The following is a 25,958-nucleotide window of genomic DNA, read 5'->3' as shown; positions in this document are numbered from 1 at the left end:
CCAAAATTCAATTTTTCAACTTTAATAATTATTTAGAATAATTTTTTTCCAGTAGATTAACGACCTTCCAGAGTATTAAAATCTAAACATATTATTCCATTAAATAATTCTGTAATAAAATATAACATCGTAAACACAAAATTATGAAGTTTCAAATGAAATTAATTTTTTTAGTTCAAATGAAACTCATTATAGGGCATCGACATATAGGTATGTATTATACTATTTGTATACAGATAGTGAATAATTTTAAACATTTATACTTTGAGGAGATTTATAAGAGAATGATTGAAAGTAATAGGCATCGGACATTTTTTATATGAAAGTTCGTTCAATTGTTATTAAGAGTGTATAAATTTCAAATGCAACCTCTTGTAATCTTTAGCCCTATAGATTTTAACAGATTAACGTTCGAGGTATTCTGGCCATAGATGTTTAGTGAAGAACTGTATTTATTCTTTTGTTAGTATTGATTCCTCTAAACACTAGATATTGGTTTTTTGATAGGGTTTTTCTACCTCGTCGAGTCAATCCGGACGAATATTCACGTAAACTATTTGAAAGTTATTTTTAATACGAAGAGAGTTTTATATCTTTTTAAATTTAATGTTTCATTCATATGTATATGTACATATAAATAAGGAATATAAGTATCAAGATTAACAACACGATTTGGTTATTTTCCACGGATGATTTTAACAATTTGTACCACATAATGTTACCAACCAATTCGTGCTGTATTTATGATCACTGCTAACGTAAATATAATAACGTTAACGTTTTACTAGGAAATATTGGCTTGTTTATATTATCCAAAATCAATTCATTGGCTAGTGTTCTCAAAAATATTTTCCGTACAGAATTCTAAATTTTTCATTCTGAATATTTCGTCAGCTATATAATCAGGCATTATATGCTATTGTATCGATGTAGTGGATTATATAAAAAAATTGACCAATGTTTTGTATATCGACGACTTGAATATTCTCGCATTAATTTATCAAAGACGTACACGTCAGTTTTAATTTTCTTTCCAGTCCAATTATTTTGTGCTCGTAAGGCACAGTAGAAAGCAACAGAACACATTTATGTGTTTTTGAGATATAACATTAGTGTTAAATTGCAACGAATAAAAAATTTAATGAGTATTGTTGCTTTTTCATGTGTGTGAATTGAGCATTTGGACAAATCATTGCTATTCCTTTGTACTGTGCCAATAACGAAAATATTTTTGTTTAGTAAATCTTCAATTAATGTTATTAGGAATAATGCGTTGTTACAGTATAACCGAATCTTCTCCATAAGTTGCTCAGTTGCTTTATATTACATTATCCTTGATTCTTTTCGACAACATTTTCAATCTTTCCCAAACATACGTCTAAGTTGCAGCAGTAGTAAATTTTTGCATTAATGAATGTCCATATCTTAATTTTATATATTTTTGGTTTTGAAGACATATATATCTTAAATGGGTCTTGTTCGCGAAAAGTTACAAATTGTACATCTATCGTGCCCTGATTAGATGCTGTATAAGATCTTCAACAATTTTTAGAAAACATTTCCGAGTCACCGCACTGTATGTTGCTAATTTATCAATGGTTTTTCTTACAACTTTTCTTGTAACGTCGTCAAACCTTACGTATCTTATAAACCTTATATTTATGTAAAACATTTTGCAATAACGTTGCACTTTATCCTTCATAAATCCTGTTTCTTTTTTACATAATTCTCAAAACTTTCCTATCATTATTATTAACGATTAATTCGATTTTGAAAAAGATCAAACTTGCGTTATTTTTCATGTTCTTCAAAAATAATGTTTCTCAGTTGAAGTTTCATTTACGAATCGATGAGAGTATAAATTTTGGGAGTTAATTATTCTTTTACAATATTTCTTTTGGAGTGATGAACAGAATTTTACATTTTATCCATAAACTTTAGAATTCTCCGTTTTTTATGTATTGGATGTACTTAATTATGGACAAGACGTACAATTTCAATTATTTTGTATTAAAAAATGTAAGCTGGGATTTACTTCGCTAAAATCGTGAAGTATAATACAATAGATTGTCTGATCAAAGAGATCTTGTTTCCCTGACGTTTCTACGTCTATCTCGTTTTTCTCTATCCCCTTTTACCACATCTTTTTCGATAACATTTTTGTAAAAAAGAATACTGTTTGTTACTTTGTGTTTTCTTTCCTTAACCCCTTGAATAAAAATGGCGAGTCTCGCTCGTATGAATTCTATGTGCTGAACTTAAGTATAACGTACTACGCTCACGAAAATATTTTCAATTGACGAGTATAATTTTCATCTCTTATTTTTATACATAACATGATTTTATAAATTGTACAAAGTTGCAATAACATTAAAGAGTCTGAACAAGTATATTTACTCTTTTGATAGGTGGTAGTATATTCTACTGTAGTTTTAAATTTATAAGAACGAAGAAAGATATTCAGATAAACTGTATGATTACAAACATTATAATTCATCGATACGTAGAAAAGAGTGTATTCTCTAAAGTGAAATTACATGATACGAAACATTTTTTTGTAATATAGTCGAAAATAAAATGTTTTGAATAAATGCATAATAAATAAATTTAAAATCATAAAATACAAGGAATATGGTTTCTGTGTGTGAAAACAAGTCCATGAATAATATGTTATTAAATCTGCAGATGTTTCAGATGCATAAATGCCTACTGTGGTACTCATAGTCAGTTGTCGAGAATTTAAACATAATGTTTCTTAAAACATACAGTATACAGTTTTAAAAAATTACGTGTAATAAAGGCGTTAGTATCTGTAACAGTTGTAATATTTGTATCAGATTTAATCGCTGCTTTTAACGAATACTGACATGGATAATTAATTATAAAATCATATTCCTAGAGCGCAAAATGAGGAAAGAGAATAAGTTGTAATATCTACTTAATGTAAAGAGCAAAAGCATTGCACCTAGGTACTACTTTTGTAATTGCACAGTTTTTTATCCAAACATAAAGAAAACGAATTTATTAATTCAATAATTTGTATTCTTTCTAACTTCGACTTTCGAATTAGTATTATTATAATTTAATTGTTATTACCTATTTTAAACGTATTGTGTAATGATGAAATATTAATATTTTAGGAAGTTTATAAATGAAAATTAGATTTCTTATTTTAACGCATAAATACACAGTAATGATAAAATAAAGCGAACGTTTCAACTTTTGTTAAATCACTGTTATCTATACGAGACCTTTTAAGACAACGGTTAAACTTTTTTACGACGGAAACAATACTTTTGTATGAAATTTTCTGAAGCATTTTCTACATCTAAACTAAGTGTTAGAGAAGAACTGTAGAAAATTTTAAAGAAAACGTTTGTATATTCGAATGACAGGAACCTGAAATTCACCACCATTAATTCTCGCTCATTTTCTTGTTCTTGCAAGACTTTTTATGAAGTCTTTTCGGATGAATCTTCTACTAACACTAATGACAAATTCTAAGAAATGAAGATCGGTGCATTACAATTTTGTAAGACAATGTTTGGAAGCACACCCTTCAAGTGGGAATAACACATCTCTCTCAGTATGAAAACGTATCCCCTTATGAGATTGCAACTTCCTCATTTAAGCGGTATAGTACACGGAAGAGGAATGTATACCTTAGCAGGCAAGAAATCTAACACTCGCTTTCTGCGACAAAGTATCCCCTTTCTGATCGAAGATTGATAAGTAAACTCTCTAATTTGGATTCTACTATCTTTTCTTTTTTCATTCCGATTGTTTCGAACGCATATCAAGTATATTACTCTTCAACGTATTCAAGAAGAATCTTCATAGTAGGTGAAAACTGCAGTGCTTCTTTCAAATTTCGGTATCCCAAGCATCAGATTTTTAAATCGCGTCTTTCGTGCTCCGACAAGTGTATCCATAAACTACAATCTGTAAAAAATGAATATTAATTGTACTTGGTGTTACTACTATCAATGCATGTTAGATATCATACATAAAAATATACTTATCTGCAATAAATATGAGAGAAGTTGTTAGTTTGCTACATCAGTGACAGTCCATATACAATCATGGTGGCATCCAGGGACATCACTTTCGTTCTTTTGCCATATAATTATCCTTGCTCATGTCTATTATTCGTCCAGTACTCTGAGCCACTGTTGTTGTCTATTTTTAAATCAATTGCAAATAAAAGATTATATATCGTTATATTGTTAACAATAGTTAATTTTATACTCACAATATCGATAAAAATCTGTTACCTGGTTGAATTTACATTTCACTAAAACTTATATTTAGTAATTTAAATATTTCATTTCAGCTCTTATCCTTTACATCGCGTAAGTGATGAAATCTTCGTTCGATATTTTATACTCTTTGAACTTGTATTGTGTGCGTTTATAGTTTTTAAGTTTGAACAAATTTTTAATGTCGTCAATGATGTCTGAGTTCATTTTCGATTGCTGAAGAAGCATGATAGATTTCAAACGTTGAAAATAAGCATTCTACGCTTATTTGCGTTGGTGGAACTGCTAAAATTACGCTAATTCATATAAATTGATTTATATGAGAATAGTCTCCCATCACTAACATTTGAACACTAAAAGACGCCAATTGACGTCTACCGGCACTAACAATTGAAAACTGAAAGACGCCAATTGGCGTCTCCCGTCCTCAATGTGTTAAGTTCATCGTTGTGTTTTCAGGTGAGTGCGATGAGTCCTCGAATTACGCATTCTCGACTTACACGGATTCGTAGATACTTAGCTGCGCGTCTACTTACGTCTTTGGACATACTGTGTGTGTGTGTGTGTGTGTGTGTGTGCGCGCGCGCGCGTGTATTTGTATATTAAATAAAGTTTTCGGTAGTTATTCGAAAGTTTGGCCTACTCACCAATTTCGATTACTTGTGGATGTATTATAGAGAACAAAATGTATAATATACTTATACTTAGAATATTTTAGGTAATTATTCGGAAGTTTGGCCTACTCACAGATTTCGATTACTTGTGGATATATTATAGAGGACCAGATTTAGAATATACTTATATTTAGAATATTTTAGATAATTATTCGGAAGTTTGGCCTACTCACCGATTTCGACTACTTGTGGATATATTATAGAGTACAAGATTTAGAATAAGTTCCGTTTCGACAACCGATGCGATAGAATGTGTTAATATCACGTATATAGTTCCTGCATATATTGTATTTACATGTGCTCGTGACCATCTGTGATCGTGACAACAAAGTAGTAATGGTACAACTCCCAGCTCGCGTATAGCTATGATAATAGGTATCGTCCGGCTGGGAACCATGAGTCAACACATAGCCAAGATTTTTGGCTACAGAGATCTCACAGAAACATGCAACGCTAAATGGATCCATTCAAAAAATGTATCTGAACCGAAATATTGTTATGCAAACGCAATAAGAGAAGAACACACCCCCATATCCAAAGAACAAGCTATCATCTTACAATCTGTCGATGGAATTAGCGTAATAGAATAAACGTCCGAGTTGTGGGACATATAATTGGAGCAAAAGCTATAAAATGGGTCTTACGAATGAGAAAGCTGCCACCTTAGATAAGCAACTATAGATTGAACATACAAAACCAACATTCCAATTTCGTACTACGACCTTTTGATTTCAATTCATAAATCTGAAAGAGAAGAATGGAACCAAATATGGACTACGATTACTAGGGCCAAAATACACAACATAATACATAATTTCTACCAAAAAATATAAAATTGCAATACGTACCAAGAAAGAAAAAATACCTATAACTAGACTTCGAATTGGACATTCCAAAATTACCCACGAATACCGTTTAACCAAAACAGAACCACTTACGGAAAAGATCCGGTTTCTCTGAGTCGATGATGTACTGAACTGAATGTATTTTTAGCAGGACAGTGTCTTCGTAGAAAACATCCCAATACGGGCATGAAATGAGTATATGCTCATTCGATATTGGAATAAGTTATCTCGGTAACACTAGCTTAACTATGCAAAGTTTAGATAAAAACTAATTAACTGGGCCATAAGAGTTGCTTTCAATATCAGCATTATTCGTTCCACTACAGTGTTTCTAATTTTCTACTATAATATTTACTTCTAACGGAAAAAGTGTTGATAGTTCGCGTACTTTTGCATCTGATATTTATTCAATTTTTTAAGCAGCAGGTATACATTTCTTTAATTATTAATTAAAAACTAAAAGTTTCCGGATGTACGTTAATATGACCTTTCCTCATCTTTAAGAAGTGTAGATAATGACATTAAAGTGTGGTCATCTATTTCTTTAACTCCGTAAAGTTTCTTACGCAATATTTGGGTATGTATAGTTCTATGCCAATATATACCTGACAGTTTAACACATGTAGTATATCGTTAAATTAAAAATGATTCAAAATATCATCTTAAATTACAGAATTAAGATATGTAATCGCAGACTATAGAATAATTTCGTCTTTTAAAGTTATATTTGTACGAAACATATTAGACCCAAGTGTAAATAATTTTCAAAATATTAATGATTATTACGAATGGAAAATTAAACTCGTTTCTTCATTAGTGATACTATTTAAACAGAAACGAAATCATTCTGTTCCTTAATAGTTAATTTGATTAGAAGGCTACGCCAATGACGTAGCATTCTTTCTCACTCGTTCTCGCTACAATTATTGTCGGTCTTTGTCATCACTTTCGACCAATGGAGATTCTTGTTTACAATCGTACGAGTGGCAACGGATTACGGGTGGAGTGTCGATGTAAACAACTTTGTACCTTCTTTTCGCAACATGATAATATTCTGGGGTTTTCAAGTTCGCTGATAACGAATCTAAAGTAAAACTTTCAAAAACAAAATGGCGAATCAAAAATAGGGAATGGATACAATATAAAGTATTGTAACGGTCTGAAAATTGATATCCTGGGATTTTCAAGATCGTTATTTACAAATCTAAAAGCAATATTTCAAAAAATGTCAGGATTCGAATATGTTGACAAAAATAGTAATATTGTAATTAAAATTGAAATTAATAACTGTAGACATTGAAATGAAAAATGCTATTTTATTGATTAAAACCTTTATTTTTAGTCAGATTCGGATTCTGATGAATGTACATTTATATTTTCATTGTCACACAATATTTTTGAAACTTTGGCAGGAATGTGTCACTTTTTGCAATTGTGTCCGAAAGTGTTATTAATGAATTCGAGTGTAGCAACAATTTCTTGAAGATATCTTCATTGGTTTTCTCCTGGGAATGTTTTGGCTGTAGCTCCTTCTAAATAGTATGCATATCCTATGACACGATTCAATATCTCTTCTATGAAACACCCTATGGGTGTAATATTATTTTTTGCCACAGTGGGTCTATGAATTAATACTTTATGTACCCTGGGTGGTATGCGACATCTAAAAATACAGATACAATACTTAAAATTTTGCTACATTTATTGCAGTAATTTTTAAAGGCGACATAGTTAATATTGTAGTCATAAAGTATTATTAGCAAAATATTGTAAAATGACTCTATGAGCGATCTGTCAATTTTTACAATTTAAACATTAAATCAATAGTAATCAAAATTGTGCAAAACTAGATATGTATTATAAATACTGAATGAAGTAGAAATTAAATACGTAACGCATATCAGTAATTTCGCTAATTAAACCAAATTTCCAGTAACGTCGTATATTTGATGTATACGTATTTATTTAAAAGTGTTTTTAAATCGAAAATAATTTCTCGTCCGCATGATTTGTAATACGTGTAATTTTGTCGGGAATTTCCGTATTCGAAATATAGCCTCGACACGACTGTTAGTTTTTTTAGTTTCTCATTCGAAAAGAATATTTAACGTCACGTAGTGAACGTCAAAGCAATAAGAAAGGTAGAATGATAAGAAGAATGAAGATAGAGATAAGACGGCAGACAGCACCGCGTAACAATTAATTAACCGTTCACGTGTACACACTGTCAAAGTTGACAAGGGACAGTTAGTTAGCAGCAGATATTCGTACGAAGTATTTCGATTACCGATTTTGCTTCCGATCCACAAAAATACCGAGTCTTTCGATTTATTTCTATTCTTGCGACCTGGCCCTTTCATCGAGAAAACATTCAGCGCTCAAAACAGTACGTTTTTAGTTTCTTTGTCACGATTTCCACACTTTAGAATCGGATAAGTTCACTTGATTTTAGTTGCAGTGTTGTTCGATTCAAGAGTTACCAGAGATCATTCATTGGATGATCACCGGTTGGCGGTATGCTCATTGTACGTTGTCAAACGTTTGGATAGATTGTAAAACTTCTTACGCCAACACGGCTCTATAATCTTGGCCGTTAATGCTGCCAGTGTAACCAATGGAAACACACTTGTGCAGTGGACGAAGTATTAGAGTGCAATTGCATTCCTGAACGTACAATCTCTCGACCGATCGACCATTATTGTTGAATTATTTGACGAAGGTGGTAGCTAAAAGACAGATTGATTTTTCAACACTTTTCTCTACGCGCCGTAAACAGTCTCTTTTGTGAAAAGTTGCACGATGAGATAAGTCTTCGCTATCAGCCACCGGGACTAGTTTATACAGTAGCCGTAGTTCTCTGTGCTCACGAAACACTGAATGGAGCTTCACAACCTCAGCTTGCAGGTGTTCAAAACTTGCTTCTGACAATGCAAAACCGCTTCCTGAGAATCATTTTCAATCTACCCAAGTTTTACTTGAGTACATTGCTATGCATATGTAATTGGATTGAGCGGTTGTCATCAATGGGGTGAAGGAAGGATAGGTTATCGACTCAGAGTCAATATGCCGGGGTTCAACCGAATGAGTGAGGAGACGTTTACTAGGTACCAAACACACCTATTGCTACTTAATCTACTATGAACAATCCTTATATCCTACTTTAACCTATAAGAGGTACAAAGTCAGCAAGTATTGATTCCTGTTCAGCGAAATGGATCTATGACAGCGAGACCAATAGGTTTGGCGACTGTACAAAACAAATCGTATGCTAACATAACTAAACGAAAATACACTGTTACGAAAGATCAAGCTATTACGTTAAAATTAATAGACGAAACAATTATCAAAAATTTGATCATAGAAATATTTAGACAAAAAAGAAATTGTTTCCCCCTTGGTCTTCAAACACAAGACGATAACTACAAACACGACCTCGATAAAACGATTAATTTCCATAAAATTTGGGACTCAATAGTGAAAGTTTTACGTGCAGGGCAGCGGATTTTTTTTAGAAATGAACTTGAACATTGTTTGACAATAAGAAGATAAAAGAATAATCATACAATGTACAAAACTTTTCATAGTTTTTATGTTATCTTTCTAAAAATAATACCAATACATTCTTCAGATTCTTCTGATTAAAATGAGTTCAAACATGACATTAATCAAGCTACTTTTAATTTACTTAATAATATATGCAGTATTACACGATATGTAATGTGTCTCCTTTTTTACTGGTTCGGGTTTTGTTATGCTCGAGACATGGAAGGGATTGGGAGGAATGACTCGTGGAAAGTTAAACGCGCAAATTTTAGTGAAAGTTAACCATGCGTTTCTGTACTTTCTTGCTACGTAACGTAACAAAAACGATAGTTTTTCCTATTTCGCATAAATAAAGAAACGAAAATTTATTTTTAGAAAGCACATTTTCTTTCCCGAAAAAGTAATATAATTCACAATTTAAAATTAATCGAAATTTTTTATTAATTATATATTAAAATTTAGAATCAATTAATCGAATTAATCAAAAATTTACAAATTGTCAATTAATCAAGTATTCATTTAACAGAATTGCATACAGGTTGCATTAATTACATCGTTAAGTAAATGTAGATTAAGTACACTTACTACACCTGCTTTCTTTATCACCGATAATGGCAGTAATATTTTAAACACAATACAATCCAATGAAGATTAAAGAAAGAATAAGCGTAAAATCCGATTAAAGAATCACCCAACCTGCGACATAATATTTGAGTACCCCAATGTTATCAATTTTCGGATTCTCGACCTAACCCGACTTCAAGGTCGGATATCCGAGTATCACAAACTTTTGGGTACCGAAAATTTCGTATACCCATATATTAAGAATGTTTGACAAATTTTGGAAAAATGCAAATACATTAAACGGAAGAAATTTAAGTAGCGAGCAGTTTTAGCTACACGTTATAAGAGTATTCGTTTGGAGTTTTCACAAAATCATATTGATTGGGAAAACTAGAAAAATTATATTTTGTGACAAAAAGAAACTTAACCTCGATTAGATTAAGTGATTAGAACTACTATTTCCGTGATTGAAGAAAAAAAAGAGTCTTTTTCAAATCGTCATCAAATGGGCGGCGACAACGTTATGGTATGGCTTCAAATTGGTTATCGTGGCCGGATAGATATAATTTGCATACATGCTCGGATGCATAGCAAAAATTATGTAAAATTCATAAATGAACAACTAGGAAAAATATGCAAAGTGGCTAGCTCATGACACCAAATTTAAATATAACTAAAAATGTTTGGGCTGAGTTTTCCAAAAAAATTTAGACATTTTAAAGCGTATTTAAACATTTTAAAAGAAAATGTAAAGCGAAGTACTCAAAAGATAGAGATCTTAGGTGTCTTCCACTTTTACCAAGCGCAAGATTGGTCTTGCGGATCATGTGAAAAAAAAGAAAAATAATAATGAAAAAAAAGAATGCAGTATAATAGATTGACGGTTGTTTTTGTTGTGTTTGGTATCACTGTTCATTCCAAAATATGGAAAGGAAAATCAATTTTATGTTCGTCAAATGTATAAATAATTTTAAGGGTGATCGATAAAATAAACTGAAGTATTGAAACATGTAATAACTTAAAAGAATGGGAAAATAATTTAATATAATTTAACAAACAAAATGTAAAATTATCACAGAATTGCTTGTGTAATTCAAAATCATTCAAGTAGAATTACGTTTGGTATCAATCTCTACAGTCCGATTAAAGCAGTTTTGTAGTTATAATAAAAGATATCGAAATTATAAATTTCTTACTTTGATGATTCATTCGTAGTCTAACATACCTTCGGTTCTGTGCCAATGATAGTACCGAGAGCAGCTCTAAAAAGTGGCGAAGATGTAACGGGAAAAAGAATATTACTATACATGTATTACCCGTCCACGGAAAGAAGGCACAGCGTATTTAAATTCGATGTTCAACGTTTGAGGACGAGATAACGAGTGGTTGAGCGCACAAAATGCTCTACTTCAGCAGCAGGCCGTCGACTTCCGCGTGGGGGTAACACAATGGAGGGCGGAGTCGGAGGCGGAGACACCCCGCGTGGGGGTAGCACGATGGAGGGCGGAGTGAGGAGGCGGAGACACTCCGCAGGCGGCTGCATTCACCCGCTCTCCGCCTATAGCAGCGCGGTGACGGTGTCGAATCAAACTGTGGGCGGGACCCGGAATTACCGGTGGGAGGTGGAGCAAACCAAACTCCCACTGAGGAACCCCTTTCATCCACATTGGGCACCTGATCGACGTCAACCAGGTTGGCCACTTTCAGAGAGGAATTTGTCCTGCCCAAATGGAAAGTGGGTCTGAGGAAAGCAACAACACTGTAACCTGCCGAGCTTACCAAGGGGGGCGGGGCAAGGTCATGCCCATGCCCACAATTATAACTTTAGAACCCACAACTCAGGGGTCCTCCAGAAAGAATCAAACGATCGAAGCCTTGGATAACTGAACGACTCCATCTGCGTCTAATTAACCAGGGGTCCTGACGTTTAGCTCCTCTAGCCAGTATCAGACTGGCATGTGATGGTCGGAACAGAGATATATCCGCATGGTCCTTCCTACTCTTGATGTCGTCGCTCATTCTAATGACCGCTGTGAGTCCTGCGAGCGGGGACGATCTTGGCAAGTCGCAAAATTGAAGCATTCAAGCACTAGTCTAAGTAGTTTACACTACTGCAGCGGCAGTGGCAGCCTGTCGTAGTTACCCCATCACTCCTACCAGAGTAGCTGAACAGAAGTTTCCATAGCCTCATCTACCGAATTCATCATCTACTAGCTCTTATAGCTAGTGCTGTCCGGGCATAGTTACTTTGAGCAGTATATGCACCGTATAGAAAAGGATGTGACGACGCGCTCCTGGCATTGTCTCAGCGATTAGGATACGGCGTAGCATACACTGGAGGTGTGCTGGATGAGCGCTGTATCCCGATGAAAGTAATTGGGGGGACCTTTCGCTACCGAGCATGGCCCTCACCACGCCTAGCAACGAGAGAAACTGGATGACCGTGGCCTCCTTCTGCGAGCCTGTAACGTCAGCTCCTTCGAGCTAGTCGCTTCGCACTCCTGCTTCTCCACTGGAAGGACAGAAGAGGCCAACATTAAGCCCCCCTTACCTCCTTATTTCGGCAAGAGGGCAGGTCTCTTCTCCTTCAACATATAAGATAAAGGCTGCATCGTCGGTGGACGGAAGATGAATCACCCTTTCGTCGCTATGCCACCCTATGGTCGCGAACCTTTGACTATCTCTATCGATTGTACATATTTACTGACAGCTTTAGCAGGATACACACGAAGTGCTAGACTATTGTTACGGAGACACCTAAGAGACACTGTGTGAGATGAAGTCATTAACTGGCTGATTGCTTTCATCGATAGCACTTACAAAGCATAAGTGTAGTGCTGAACTATCTACATGGTAACGCTTGCGTAGCATAAATATACATAGCGGAAGCTATGTATTGATGATTACGTTTGGATGCATCCCGTGTGTGTATAGGCAGTCATGTTAGCCATATTAACGACACCGTGATTTTAACAAGATAGACCCAGTGTGATTCAACAAATCTTGTAGTTTTATTTTTGCTCCTGTTTCCATCATAGATTTGTCAGAGGGTTAGCAATCTTTTTTGAATTGCATTTTATAGTAACTCAGATAAAAATGGTAATTTAAATCTTCAGCATTTCTTCTTATTTCGTTGTATTAAAGCAACTTTTTCTTATTTCGTTGTACTGAAGCAACTTCTTCTTATTTCGTTGTACTGAAGCAACTTCTTCTTATATCGTTGTACTAAAGCAACTTCTTCTTATTTCGTTGTACGCGAGCAAAGTCGAATCTAACCTCGTCTCTATGGCAAATGCACGCTTTCTGAGTGCCTCGAATAAAACTCTTGCAAGTGGAAATTGTAAAGTTCCACTTGGCATTTCGTGGTCGTGAAGAATCACGGTTACTAACAGAACTAGTCCCAGTGACTGACAGCGAAGACTTATTTGATCGAACACTCTCTTACTCAACGAACTTTTTTACGTCACGTCGAGAAACAGGTTGAAAAATTAATCTACCTTTTAACCACTACCTTCGACTATTCGATTACAGTGGTAGTTTGGCGAGAGACTGTGCGTTTGTAAACCCGATTGCTTCACAGAGTTATAATCTCCGTCTACTGCACAAGTGTGCTTCTATTCATCACACTGGTAGCTTTAACAGATGAGATTAGAGAACTGCGTCAACGTCAGAAGGTTCAAGAAAACTATCTAAACGTTTAAGACTCACGGTGAACGCACCGTTAATCAACAATCATCCAAGGAATGATCTCCGATAGCTCTCAAATCGAACGACATTCGATCCAAAATCAGGTGAACCTACCGTCAAGAGTGTGATAATCGTAATAATGAAAATAAAGACGAATTGCTTTTAACGGTCGATCAAGTAAAATAAACAAATCGTAAGAAGCAAAAATAGATTCAAAGGCACAGAATTTTTATGAATCGAAAACAAAATCGGGAACTGGAGGACTCCATACGAATATCTGCTGCTAATTGACTATGCCTTGTCGACTTTGACAGCGCGTACGCAAAACGTCATGTTCAATTCGACGTTGTGCTGTCTTTTGTCCTATCTCTATCTCCGTTCTTCTGATCATTCTTCGTCTGGTATTGCTCTGACGTCAATACGCGAATTCGAATATTCTTTTCAAACAATGGACAACGGTCGTTCTTGTTTACTCGCTAATTTCAAACGAGAAACTATAAAAACTAAAAGTCGTGCCGAGGTTATCACCGACAAAGTAAAACCTGTGGTAAGTCACGTATGACAATAGCCAACGAGTTATACAATCGTTAAATTATTCTCAATTTAATTTAAACTTTAAACAAACACCACATCGTAATTCTTCAAGCCACAATTTTTGAAAAGTTATAACACGTCGTAACTGACTCGATGTTCATGATTATTGGAACTGCACCTAGTCGAAGAAGTCTAATATATTGTAAATAGTTCAGCATCCACTTGAAATAAGGAAAATATATATGTTAATGGACAACTTGTGTATTTATTTTAGCGGATCTGGAAAATATTAATACATCAAATTTCCTTTCCGTTGAAAAAATGTATCACGCTCTTTTTCATTAGATTCGAGACATTTGTTGCATCCATTGGGATTGAATTAAATTTCTGATGAAAAAGCAGCGAAAGGCAAAAAGTATTTCAATTATCTTAATTTATATCATTTTGATAAACAAATACTCAATATCATTTTCTATCCTACATTAAACGATTTTTGTAATTAAATAAAACGTGTATACCATTTATCATGAAATGCAATTAATCTCTTTCCGTCAGATAAAGTCACAAAATAAAAATAAATCTACAAATTAAGAAAGTAAGTGTATTATAAGGCAATTCATTATTGTACACCCTGGAATAAACAATGCTACAATCTAAAAAAAGTACCTCTGAACATAATTGTGGAACACTAATAGATTTATGATAATGCAGCCAAATTGTCAAATTTAAACTCTTACACTTTTCCCCAATATTCAATATTATTATAGTCACCCCATTTTGCACCGATCTCCACATAAATACCTATCTAAGTCTTTATTCTATGGTCTCCACGTGTTTTCGGAAACCAACGACGATGGTATCCGAAATGCACAAGAATTAGAGAGGGGAAGTGAGATGGTTTGAGAGAAATGACAAGTGACTTCACATTGCATCGTCCAATTAATTATTACGACCTTTTCTCCTAAAGGTGAAGTTATCTTTTAATAAAAGAAACCACTTTTAATTGTAATTATTCCAGAATCTTTCAAGGAGCAAACATCTCAGAAACCCTTTTCGATATATCGTTAAACTTCACTATGGCTGTGCAAAGTTAGTCACAGTGGTGGTTTTAGTGGGTAGTCTCTGCACTTGGTTTCTGAGGCAGATAATCCCACCCACCATAACCAAAGGTTCCAGGGAATCATAAGATTTTCTCCATAAAAAATAAACGGATACCATAGCACAGAGCTTGGTTGTATATAAACTTAGATTTAAAGAATGTTCTATGATATATGTATATGATATATATAAAGAATGTATATGACTTGTACTAGATTTAAATTAAGGTTGACAACGTATTTCAGGTCTGATTTCTATAGACTGCTAAAGTACCCTACTTTCAAAACCCTGGCAATTATGAACTTCAAATTAAAGTGCTCGAATTATGAAATTCAAAAGTATTTCATATTTTCCTTAAATTATGATTTTGATTAATATAATTGCATAGTATATATTTTTATTTCCAATAAAAAAAAGTACAGAGTTAACAAAGAAAGTTTGAAGTAATATCGATTTGGAATAATAATTTTAGTTATGATCGTATAATGGAATTAAAGGAGTTCCTCGTGGAAATAAGTTTAAAATTGACTTTACTTACCGGTGTCATTATCGTGCCCCTGAATTCCATCTCTCACATCCTCGGCGGCTGTGGAAAAGGCTGAAATTAAAAAAAAAAACAAGTTATATAGTAGGATCGTTTCAATGTTACCGTTGCTTAAACATAATTATTAATACACGATACATTATAAAGTTACACTTCCAAGAAAATGATCACGATTTTTCACATTTCACGAATAAATTGGGACATCGTTTTTATTAAAGTTTTTCGATACATCCAGCTACCAGCGATTGAGCAAATTAAATAAATTATTAGCAAGTCGCTTTCTAATATATATTTAATTCTATAAAGACGAAAAAATGTGTTACGCGATTATGCAATAAATGTGTATGAAATTGTAAGAGCGATACGAATGTGTGAAGAATGATTAATAATTGGTGAAACGCGATGGACTTTTACACATGCCCAACTTAACTAATAGCTACAATATATCTAACAGTTAATAAGGACATAGCAATCGCGTCACAAATAATGCGACTGGACGATTCCCCTTTCCCCTATGTCATTATAGTTTATAGAACAACGGTCCGTAAAATTAATCGAGAACATAATATTCAACAACCAACTGTATGTAACATACTAAAAAGATATTAGTATCACTTTTTGCATTTCAAAGCAGGTAGATATCCAAATATTTATATTAAAATATCTTCCAAACTATTCTTCTTTCACATGAATGGGTTAATATTTCTTTTATAAGGTATGACGAACCGAATCAAATGGTATGATAAAAAATATGTTTCTATTTAGAAAAACAAAGTTCACCTTCATATAACCTGCACACGTCCATTTACAGAAAAAATAATCACACTATCTTATGCTCCTCTTAAAAGATAGAAACAACAGATTTCTCCCATCAATAATTTAAACTTGTTTTCAATCAATTTCAATATTTCATCGTTCGTTCAAATTCAAGGTGATGTTTTGCATATCGATATTTAAATATATTTCACATTCACATCTCTTAATCATTTTACTTATGTTTATCTCATATGCAAATCACATTGAGCGTATACTTACACATAATAATATATTATAATGCGTCCTATCAATACGCTTATTGTCGGTCTCAGCTTCATAACGAAGTCAAAAACCGAGAATCAGACGCAATAGTAATCGTATAGAATAGTAGCGAGCTCGATAAATCTTCTTGGAATATTTCTCTACTAGAAGTTTACCAGTACTCATAATTTCAAGTTTGGAAAGAATTTAAATACAAAATAAACAATTATTTTAATACAAAAAAAATAAAAGTTATCGATTATGTCCCTCAAAATGATGAAGCATTCTTTATCTCCTCATATTACAATCTAGATAAAAAAATGTTACTCGGAATTTGTTATTATTATTTAAAGCGACACTATCTAGCATAGCACCCCCTCCCTCCAAATATCTTGTTAAAGAAAACTACACGATGCTAAAAAGGCAGCCACGACAAACTATTTAACTTCTTCGTTGTGAGCTACTTAAAGAAGCTACCGTGACAAACTAGCGGTAACAATTAACAAATACTACGCACAAGGTATTTATTGCATTTCTCACAAATATTTTCCTATCTACCTTTAATTTATTTGTATCATAAATTGTTTCTGTAAAGTAATTGTTCAAAATTTTGAAACGATCGTATCATCACAGAAGATATCATATTAAAGTAAGCGTTGAGCAAACTGATCTATCAAGACTATTTCCCGTTCGGTCTGTCTCTTTCACTTTACATTTATTTTCTCATTCTCACTTGGCTCGAGCAACTCTCTATCCACGTATATTGGGTAATTGATATCGATACTCGATAGTGGACCTTATTTCATGCCGCCTTTAGAACTATGAATAAGTCAGCTCTCCTCCGTATTTGAGATAAAGACAGCGTGTCTAGCGGTTTGCATTCTTTGTCTGAAACAAGTAATTGGACGAATGAAACGCCGAGCAAAGGATGAACAAAAGCGGAACGCGAAAACAAAAGAGAGCGATGTAGGTAAAGAAGGTTTACCCCTCAATGGCCCTGACAGGCCAGTTCAATTAACACTCGCTGCAAGTTCCATATTTAGTCTCCGTGCCATAATAATATTGAACGATGGTGAGAACGATGTTTAACTGCCAGAAATTATCTTTAGACAGCGTTAATTTAAAATAACGAATGTAAAAACATGCATTGATAATTTGGAACATTTACCTTACTTCTTGATAAATTAGTATCTTAGAGCTAATTGAAATAAGTGATTGGACGTACCAGATAACATGTTGTTGTGTACGTAATTATAACAAACCGTGAATGCTCAACAATAATCAACCGAATGTTGTAATTATGTGAAAGTTTGCACGTTTGCGAATTTAATAATTCTTGCACTCGAGTATCCAAGATTCAAGGAACGAGATTATCAAGTAATTTAAATCGTGTTTACTCGGAATTTCACAGATTTGCACCTTCGAGTAAGATTATATTTCGATACATCTTTATCAATCAAATCTTGCCAATCTATCGATGATAATTTCATAAAGATAATACAAAATATTTAAAGGATCTCACACCCGACGACATCAATAATGCTATAATTTAACAGATTTAGTAGAACTTTCTGTCTAGCGTTTGCGACGAAAATATAATGTTTTTCGAAAAGTTGGATTCAAAATGGATTCATAGTATTTGTTTCTATATAACAATTGATATAAATTTTATTGATCGAATCAATCAAAGAATAGATACAAATTGTGTAAAATGACAATTTGTAAAAATCGTGCATCTCTGAAAGCAATTTTTACCATTTCTTCATGCATGTTGTATCAAGACATATTAAATTGTTCGAAATTTATGCATTTATTTCGTTCGTTGCGCTTAGAGGAAAATATATGCACTTCGAGGAAAACTTGACACCAGGAATAGGTGCTGACCAAATAAACATAACATACTAAATGCAAAAGTAAAAAATTCATGAACAAGGAGGACAGAAGATTTTGTCAATCTTAAGATCTTCTAAATTGTCCAAACGTAAATCTGTAATTATTCGTTTCTAACAATAATCGTTAACTAAAACAAATAAGACATTACCTATGGCTAATCTGACCGATGATAAAATCTAAACAGTGAATATTGGCAAGTGGGGCTTCACTTGCTTCAAGAACGAGATAGAAAGGCTTACATTCGCTTTCTTTTTCAACTCCCCGAAACTATCTGACAATAAGTGCCAAGCTCGCATACGCGTGATTCGTGAGTTAACACGTGAAGTGGTGAGGGAAATTCAGTGTAACTGGCTGTGACTCGTGATACCAAATCCGGCATCGTTGCCCACAAGCAGAATTCGGAGTACAGCGCGGACTGAAGTGACGTCGTAATAAGAAATGATGGGTGGACGTGGCTGTAGTGGTGGACAAATAACACACAGTCGCATTCATAGAGTATCCCACCATGGGACTCTTGCTTCGCGGTGGTGAGTACCGAGCTCAATGAAGCAATCTGCTTCAGGCGTGCTGGAATTTGCTCCATAGAATAAATTATTGCCAATGTCTGCTTTAGTCGCTTTATTGCATGTTTGTTTCATACTGTCTAACTCATTACTGTCCAGTACGGTCGCGACGGTGCATAGTGTTCCAAGAAGGCAGTCTTTCGTGACCAAAATTAGAAACATTCGCTTATCGATGTTTTTTCGATAGAAATTGATCGCCAACGATATGACAATTTACAGCGTGTAGAAGAATACAAGAAGAAATTTTTGTAATAAAAATTGCGTAATAATATATTTGTTACAATGATTTTTAACAAAAAACCTCTTTTGTAATAAGAGCTTTAACGTACTCACACGTATGATATCGTATTTAAAATCGTTGTACATGTACAAACGAACAGAAAACTATCTACATTGATAAACAAAAACGGTAAAATACTGAAATATTTCAAGACAATTAGTCCAATTTTTCCGAATCTATTTCTAAGTTATCTAAATGACTAAATACTGGTATTGCCTCTTCGTTATACTCATCAAAATCTTCCTCATTATCGGTTGTTTCTTCGATACGTGTCGATTCTTCTATCGATGTCGTGGCTTCTAGTTTTACAATGATTGATCAACATTATACAAATACATAAATACGATCGATTTTTGTTTTATACATTTCCTATATGTATACAACATTTAGAAAACACATACGTTAAATATTATACGTAAATTTGAAATATAAACGAAATTACAACACCTGTGCAGCAGGTAGGCACGTAAAGTTCCTCTAACATAAAAGTGTAGTATTTTTCTGTTCCCACACGAGCCTGCTTAGAAAGCAGCCCTAATATAAGATGCCTTTTGTCCTGCGTGCGAACGGACCTGCATTAGGATAAACATTTTGGCGCCGACCTGTCGCTGGGTTTTCCATGGGCACGAGCGACCCTTTACTATGGTCATGCAGGACGACCAAGTGTGGTAATGCGTGGGAACGAAAGAAAATGCGTGTGGTCTGGAGGAAATGTAGAGTATTTGGAAAAGACTAGCAATTGAGATGGGTGAACCAGATGCACGGAGTGAGAAAGGTTAAGATTAGTATAAAAGGGAATGAATGCGTGAAGGAATATAGGGTGCGAAAGGAGAGTGTTTGAGAGCAATAGGGCAGTAGTTGTTGTAAATGTACCGAGACGATTAATTTAGTTTCAAGTGGAAATTCTTTGTCTATATAATTAATCTCTTAATAAATAAGTCTAATTTCAGTTCACAAAGAAGAATCCATTTTCATACCACGTCCTCGCGTAACGAACTACCCCCACATAAGCGTTTTTAAGTTAATTCTTGTTTTTTCTATACTCCTTATCACGGCGTGTAACAACATTTCATATTTTTATGTGCGTATTTGTATATTCTTGACCTGAAATCGAGGATTCTGAAATGGCCCTGGGTATTCCGATTAGATTAAGTTACAAGGTTTTATAAATATTGTAAGCAGAACCTGTATAAAGAACTTTGATTGTGTTTTTTCTCGAAACTATTTCAGAAAATGGCTTTCGTGATATCTGGAAAAGTAATTGATCAATTGATTCGAAATTTTGTACAAGTGTTCCATGTACGATTCATTATAGCAGATGCGTTAGTTATAAACGTATCAGTGTATTATAATAACAAATGAGAGTTGATAAATGTTTTAAAAAATCGATATTTGTCGTCATGTTATTCGTCACCATTTTGTTATATACCATTTTTCTTTAATTATTCTGCTACCAGATGTAAAGACAACTCTATAGCCATGAAGCAACACATGGTTTATGTTTTAGCCTATGAATTTTTAAATATTAATATTTTCATTACATATACATTTCTATACATTCTTCAAAAATGTAGCAATATGTAAACGAAATTATTGATTAAAATACTTTGTAGGTTTTTGAAAAAGTTACAACTTTTATTTAAAAAATTATATGTGAGGTATATCTGCTAGAAATCGAATGTCAAACCTCGATCCACTATATTGACTTTCAAACGCTCAATGGTTTAAAAAAAAAAGGAAAAAAAGTCGTTTGTTTCGAAAATATTGCGTTTATCGAAGTTTACCAAGGTGCTAATTAAGATAATGAAATCTTGGAATAAGTTACTACAGCGAAATAAGTTTTTGTAAGATTTTTTCTGTTATTACATTGTTTTTTCACTTTCTATCTCTCTTTATTATTTTTATTCTTTGTAGAACGTATTGACTATTTTATCAGATATTATTTACGGCAATATTTCTTTAGTGTGATAAATCTCAAAACAATAAAGCACGTGTGTTACTTTCTCTCTTGTGTCCTATCCGATAATTGTCACAGAATATAAAAATCCGTGAATAAATCCCTATAGTTATAATATTCAATAATGATTATCTATTAAACGAATCATTTTATACCGAATTGAATTCTTTTTAAAACATTTTAAATTTCACTAAAATTTGAATATGCTGTAATCTTTAGCGATATTTTTAAACCTGCTTCGAAGTTTTCAATACTTTGAATATAGAACAAAACGGTTTTTAAAACAAATGGCTGAAAAATAACGTATACCTAAAAATTACTTTAGGTAATTATTTAAAAGGAGAGGAGTATCATTGATTTTGATTACTTTTAAATATAACATAAAACTCAACATTTTGAACAATTTTTTTCTATATACACATAATCGCTGCTCGGTTTTAGTTTCCGAGATATTTGCAAAAAATTCAATACTAAACATTGAATTCTGTTAGCCTGACATCACCGCTTATCTATCGTTTCTATAAACAACAGCATAGCAGAGCCAGCGACAAATAATACACAACGTATATACATCGATGGCTCGCCGCTTGAATGTGTTATACACTGTTACAAACACGTACGCATAAGCAAATGTAACGATAACAATAGTTTTTTGTTAATATCTTAGAAACTACGACCGAGAGGCGGTTATATGTATTGGAAAAACGTTGTTCATAATGTTGAGTTTTACAACATATTTCAAAATCATTGAAATCGATAAGACTCCCTTTTTTCTAAATAATTGTCTTATTTTATTTAAATTTGGCCTACTGACTGATTTCGATCATTTTTCGATATGCTATAGAGTTCTAGATTTAGAACAATTTTTTCCTCTGCATACTAATCGATTTCGATTATTCTTCGATATGCTATAGAGTTCTAGATTTAGAACAATTTTTTCCTCTACATACCGACCGATTTCGATTATTTTTCGATATACTATAGAGTTCTAGATTTAGAACAATTTTTTCCTCTGCATGTATATAACACTTGATCTTAGTTTCCGAGATATTCACAAACTACTTTCGCTAGTACTATGCACATTGAATTTGGCTTATACTCGTACATAGATACATACGTACTCGATCGCGACAGTGCGTGCGAATGTCTGACGACCGCTTACCTATCGCTCCTGTAAACATGTCACAATGGCTGGTAAAAGTGGCAACCAACTTTGTACGACAGGTGGACCAAGAGAAAAGTAATGTAAATGCGTGAACGAGATAAAAATTAGCCCTACCTTTACCTCATTCGTGATTATCGTAACAATATTAGCTTTTTGAAATTAAACTAAGATAGATCTAGTTGTTTCCTCGTCCCAATTTTAAACCAGGTCGAAGTCAATTGTGAACCGCTGATGAATTTACAGAAACAGTAGATAAGCAGCGGTCGCATGGCTTCGGATACTGGTACAACTTTGCCACGAATATGCATGTATAATCACAACTCAATGTAATAGTATTGACAAGATTTTGCAAATACTTGGAAACTAAAGTCAACCATCATATACATGTAAAGAAAACAGTTCTCTCTCTTTCCTCAAATGTTTATGTACACATGATTTTCACATGTTTAGCATTTGCAACATTCCTCGCACTGACAAATTCCTCGTTTCGTTCACCAGATTACGAATTCTGTCGTTCGTCTCGATTAGACGTTCGACTTGCGGTATATTTTCCAGATTGAAAGAAGAATGTTAAAAAATAGCAAAACATTTTTGGCACTGCCTGGAAATGAAAAATTCGTGCAGGATCTTTTAAGGTGTCTCCCAAGGAACAAAACATGTGGTCATCACTTTCCCGAGAAACGATGAGACAGTTATCGAAAATGGGTTCAAAGTATGAATACGACGATAATCGAATTTACGTGTATTTTACATTTTGTCGTTGTTTTCTTCGGATATCGAATCGTCTTCAAAATAATTCGCAAGAAATTCATCGGGTAGATTAATTGAAACTTGAAATCGAAATCTTTGTAACTTGATCTTGGTAAAAACTTTAATTCTGTAATCATAGAAACTTTTATAGAAGTATTTGTATAGATATGTATTTTGTGTTGATGTATGATGTTTGAACTATTTCCTTTCGTAGACTACTAATATTTGTTTTGTTGATTTTTGGGTCTGATATTTATGGTTGTAGTGTCGAGTTATATTGTTCTGCAATATGTTCTTCTTGTTTAAACAGGAAACGACTGATTTTATCGGTTGAGACGAAAAACTATATTGAGTGTCATCGTACATTAGGAACGATTGAGGAATTTTTAAAGCATCGTTTGGGTTGATGTAGATTTGTTGTCCAAAGCTCGTTATGTGGGAATAGTCAGATTTCTGAATTCCAGCACGAAGGAAAAAAAAGTCTTAAGGTTAATCCGGTGTTACGATCTGTTAGGAATTTTTATTGATAAATTCTATAATATTGAATTATAAATTGGCCTTGATAAATAGTATCAAATTAATAAAACACATTATAACGTTTCATTCAAAAACATTAATTTGGTTTTTAAATCTCCTCTATTATTCCACAGATAGAAAAAATACTTATCACATAATGTTCATCGTACCAAACAACGTAATTACATCTTTCATAACTATTCCTTCAAGAGATACGTCACTGTATTTAGTTAAAATATTCTTCTATTTCTGCAACTAAAACTCTACTCGATTATAATTGAAAGATTTACAAAGCGCGAAGTTAAGAACGAAAATCGTCAGTTCAACGAAATATGAACTTACTGAAAAATGACTTACTCTTCAATTTTGAGGAAAGAAAATCCACTTAAAATGAAGAAATATGCAAAGGAAATACAAAGATATCAAGCTGTTTTTATTTCTGTACTTTACAAATCCTAATGAAACGAAATGTTTTCAGTTAAGTGACGCACAAAAGCGAAACTTATCAAAAGAAAGAGAAGAAAAGAATTTGGATTTAATGTCCGAGACTGCAAAGCTTACTGATTTCTACCTACAAGTAAAAATATACAAGTCAAAGTACAGATCGAAACCAGAGAAATCATCAGAAATCATCAGAAGCGAGCATAAATACCGTTTTGATCATTTCAAAAGCGTTGGAATGATTAAGATGTCACAAACAGGTTCATTTAAAATATATCTCACTACTGATTTCACTTTGCCCATAAATTTTCTTGATACTACTACTGAAAACGATTCAAATTATTTTACGAAACAATCTAAATTTGAAACCGCTAAAAATGAAAGTTCAATGGATGATCATAATGGTCGTGGAATGATTTATTTTGCAAAAAATGTGTCTCTTTGAATTGCTTATGAATCCAGTGATTGTGAATATCACAGTGGAATATATGACAAGTCTTATCGGCATTTCAGTAGTGGAAAATTTTCAAGATTCGCGTAAACTTTTCGTTGAAACAAAAGCCAATCACGAGAAATACAAAAGAGTTGTTGTACTCACCAACAACAGAATCAATTTATTGTTTTATTTGTAAACTGTTCGCTCTTAAAAGTTTCTCACAGTTTGTTATGGGAGAAAGGTTCAGTGACTGGCAAAGTATTATTCAAAATCAATCGTTATGAAAAAAGCATTACTCATCGAGACTCTGTACTAACATACTTAACTCGTAGAAAAAATGCAGAATTAGAACAGTTAGAAAAACAAATTCAGGAAGAATGTGATTACTGGAAACATATCTTGAGACGGGAACACGTTTTAAACCTGTTATCTAGTTGATGCATTTTTATCAAGTCATATTTCAAGATATGGAAATCCTTCTCACCTATCCAAAACCACTTGTGGAGAACTCATTTAATTAATGGCCCTGGAAGATTATGCTTCTGTTATTGATGAAATAAAATCTTCTAGATGTTTTAGCTAAGAAAAAACCGATTCATTTTTTCTCCTCAATACAGTTGTTATATCATTTTTCCTTAACTATAACCAAATGATGGAAAATTTGTAAAGTTTGTATTAAAAATGAAAGGGATTTTAAAATCCCTTTTCAATGCCAGATGCGAGGCACATTCTATGGCAATAATAGTAATTTTTTAATTTTTTCCCAAAATTTCAAAAACATTAAAATGTGTAGCTGTGTTACGATTAGCGTTAGCTATTTGTTTCTTTACGTACAAGGTACTACTTCTGTAATTTTGAGTTTAAATTATTTTTCAACTTTTCTTTTCTTGATAAAATCATGGAGAAAGAAGAATATTATAATGCGAATTTAGAGCCAAGTGAAAATAAAGACGTATTTAATTTTGAAGTATTCAAAGATAATTTAAGTATTTCATCATTTAAAAATATTGTAAGTGTATGTGATTCTCATACTTCTAATAGTAACGAAATTACAGTACAAAAGAGACGAAGGATTGAAGTTATTGAAAGTGAAAGCGAGGATTCACCTGAAGATGTAGACATAGATGAACGTGATGTTGCAACAAATTTAGAGATGCCTGACAATAAATTTTAGTACACGGACAAGTCATTA

The 25,958-nt window shown here is 33.3% G+C and overlaps 1 protein-coding gene across 5 annotated transcripts in view; it reads right to left on the bottom strand.

Moving 5' to 3' along the window:
* LOC143149195 (uncharacterized) overlaps positions 1–25,958 on the bottom strand; it is an 85,174-nt gene that overhangs the window by 36,083 nt on the left and 23,133 nt on the right. For all 5 annotated transcript variants that reach the window (XM_076316368.1, XM_076316367.1, XM_076316361.1 and 2 more), the window contains one exon: positions 15,743–15,802. In XM_076316368.1, the coding sequence (XP_076172483.1) occupies positions 15,743–15,802 (60 nt within the window). The remainder of the gene's footprint in view (positions 1–15,742; positions 15,803–25,958) is intronic.

Source organism: Ptiloglossa arizonensis, chromosome 7 (genome assembly GCF_051014685.1).
Source record: "Ptiloglossa arizonensis isolate GNS036 chromosome 7, iyPtiAriz1_principal, whole genome shotgun sequence".
NCBI lineage: Eukaryota > Metazoa > Arthropoda > Insecta > Hymenoptera > Colletidae > Ptiloglossa > Ptiloglossa arizonensis.
Note: the sequence above shows the minus strand (reverse complement) of the source record. Positions and strands in the feature narration are given on the sequence as shown.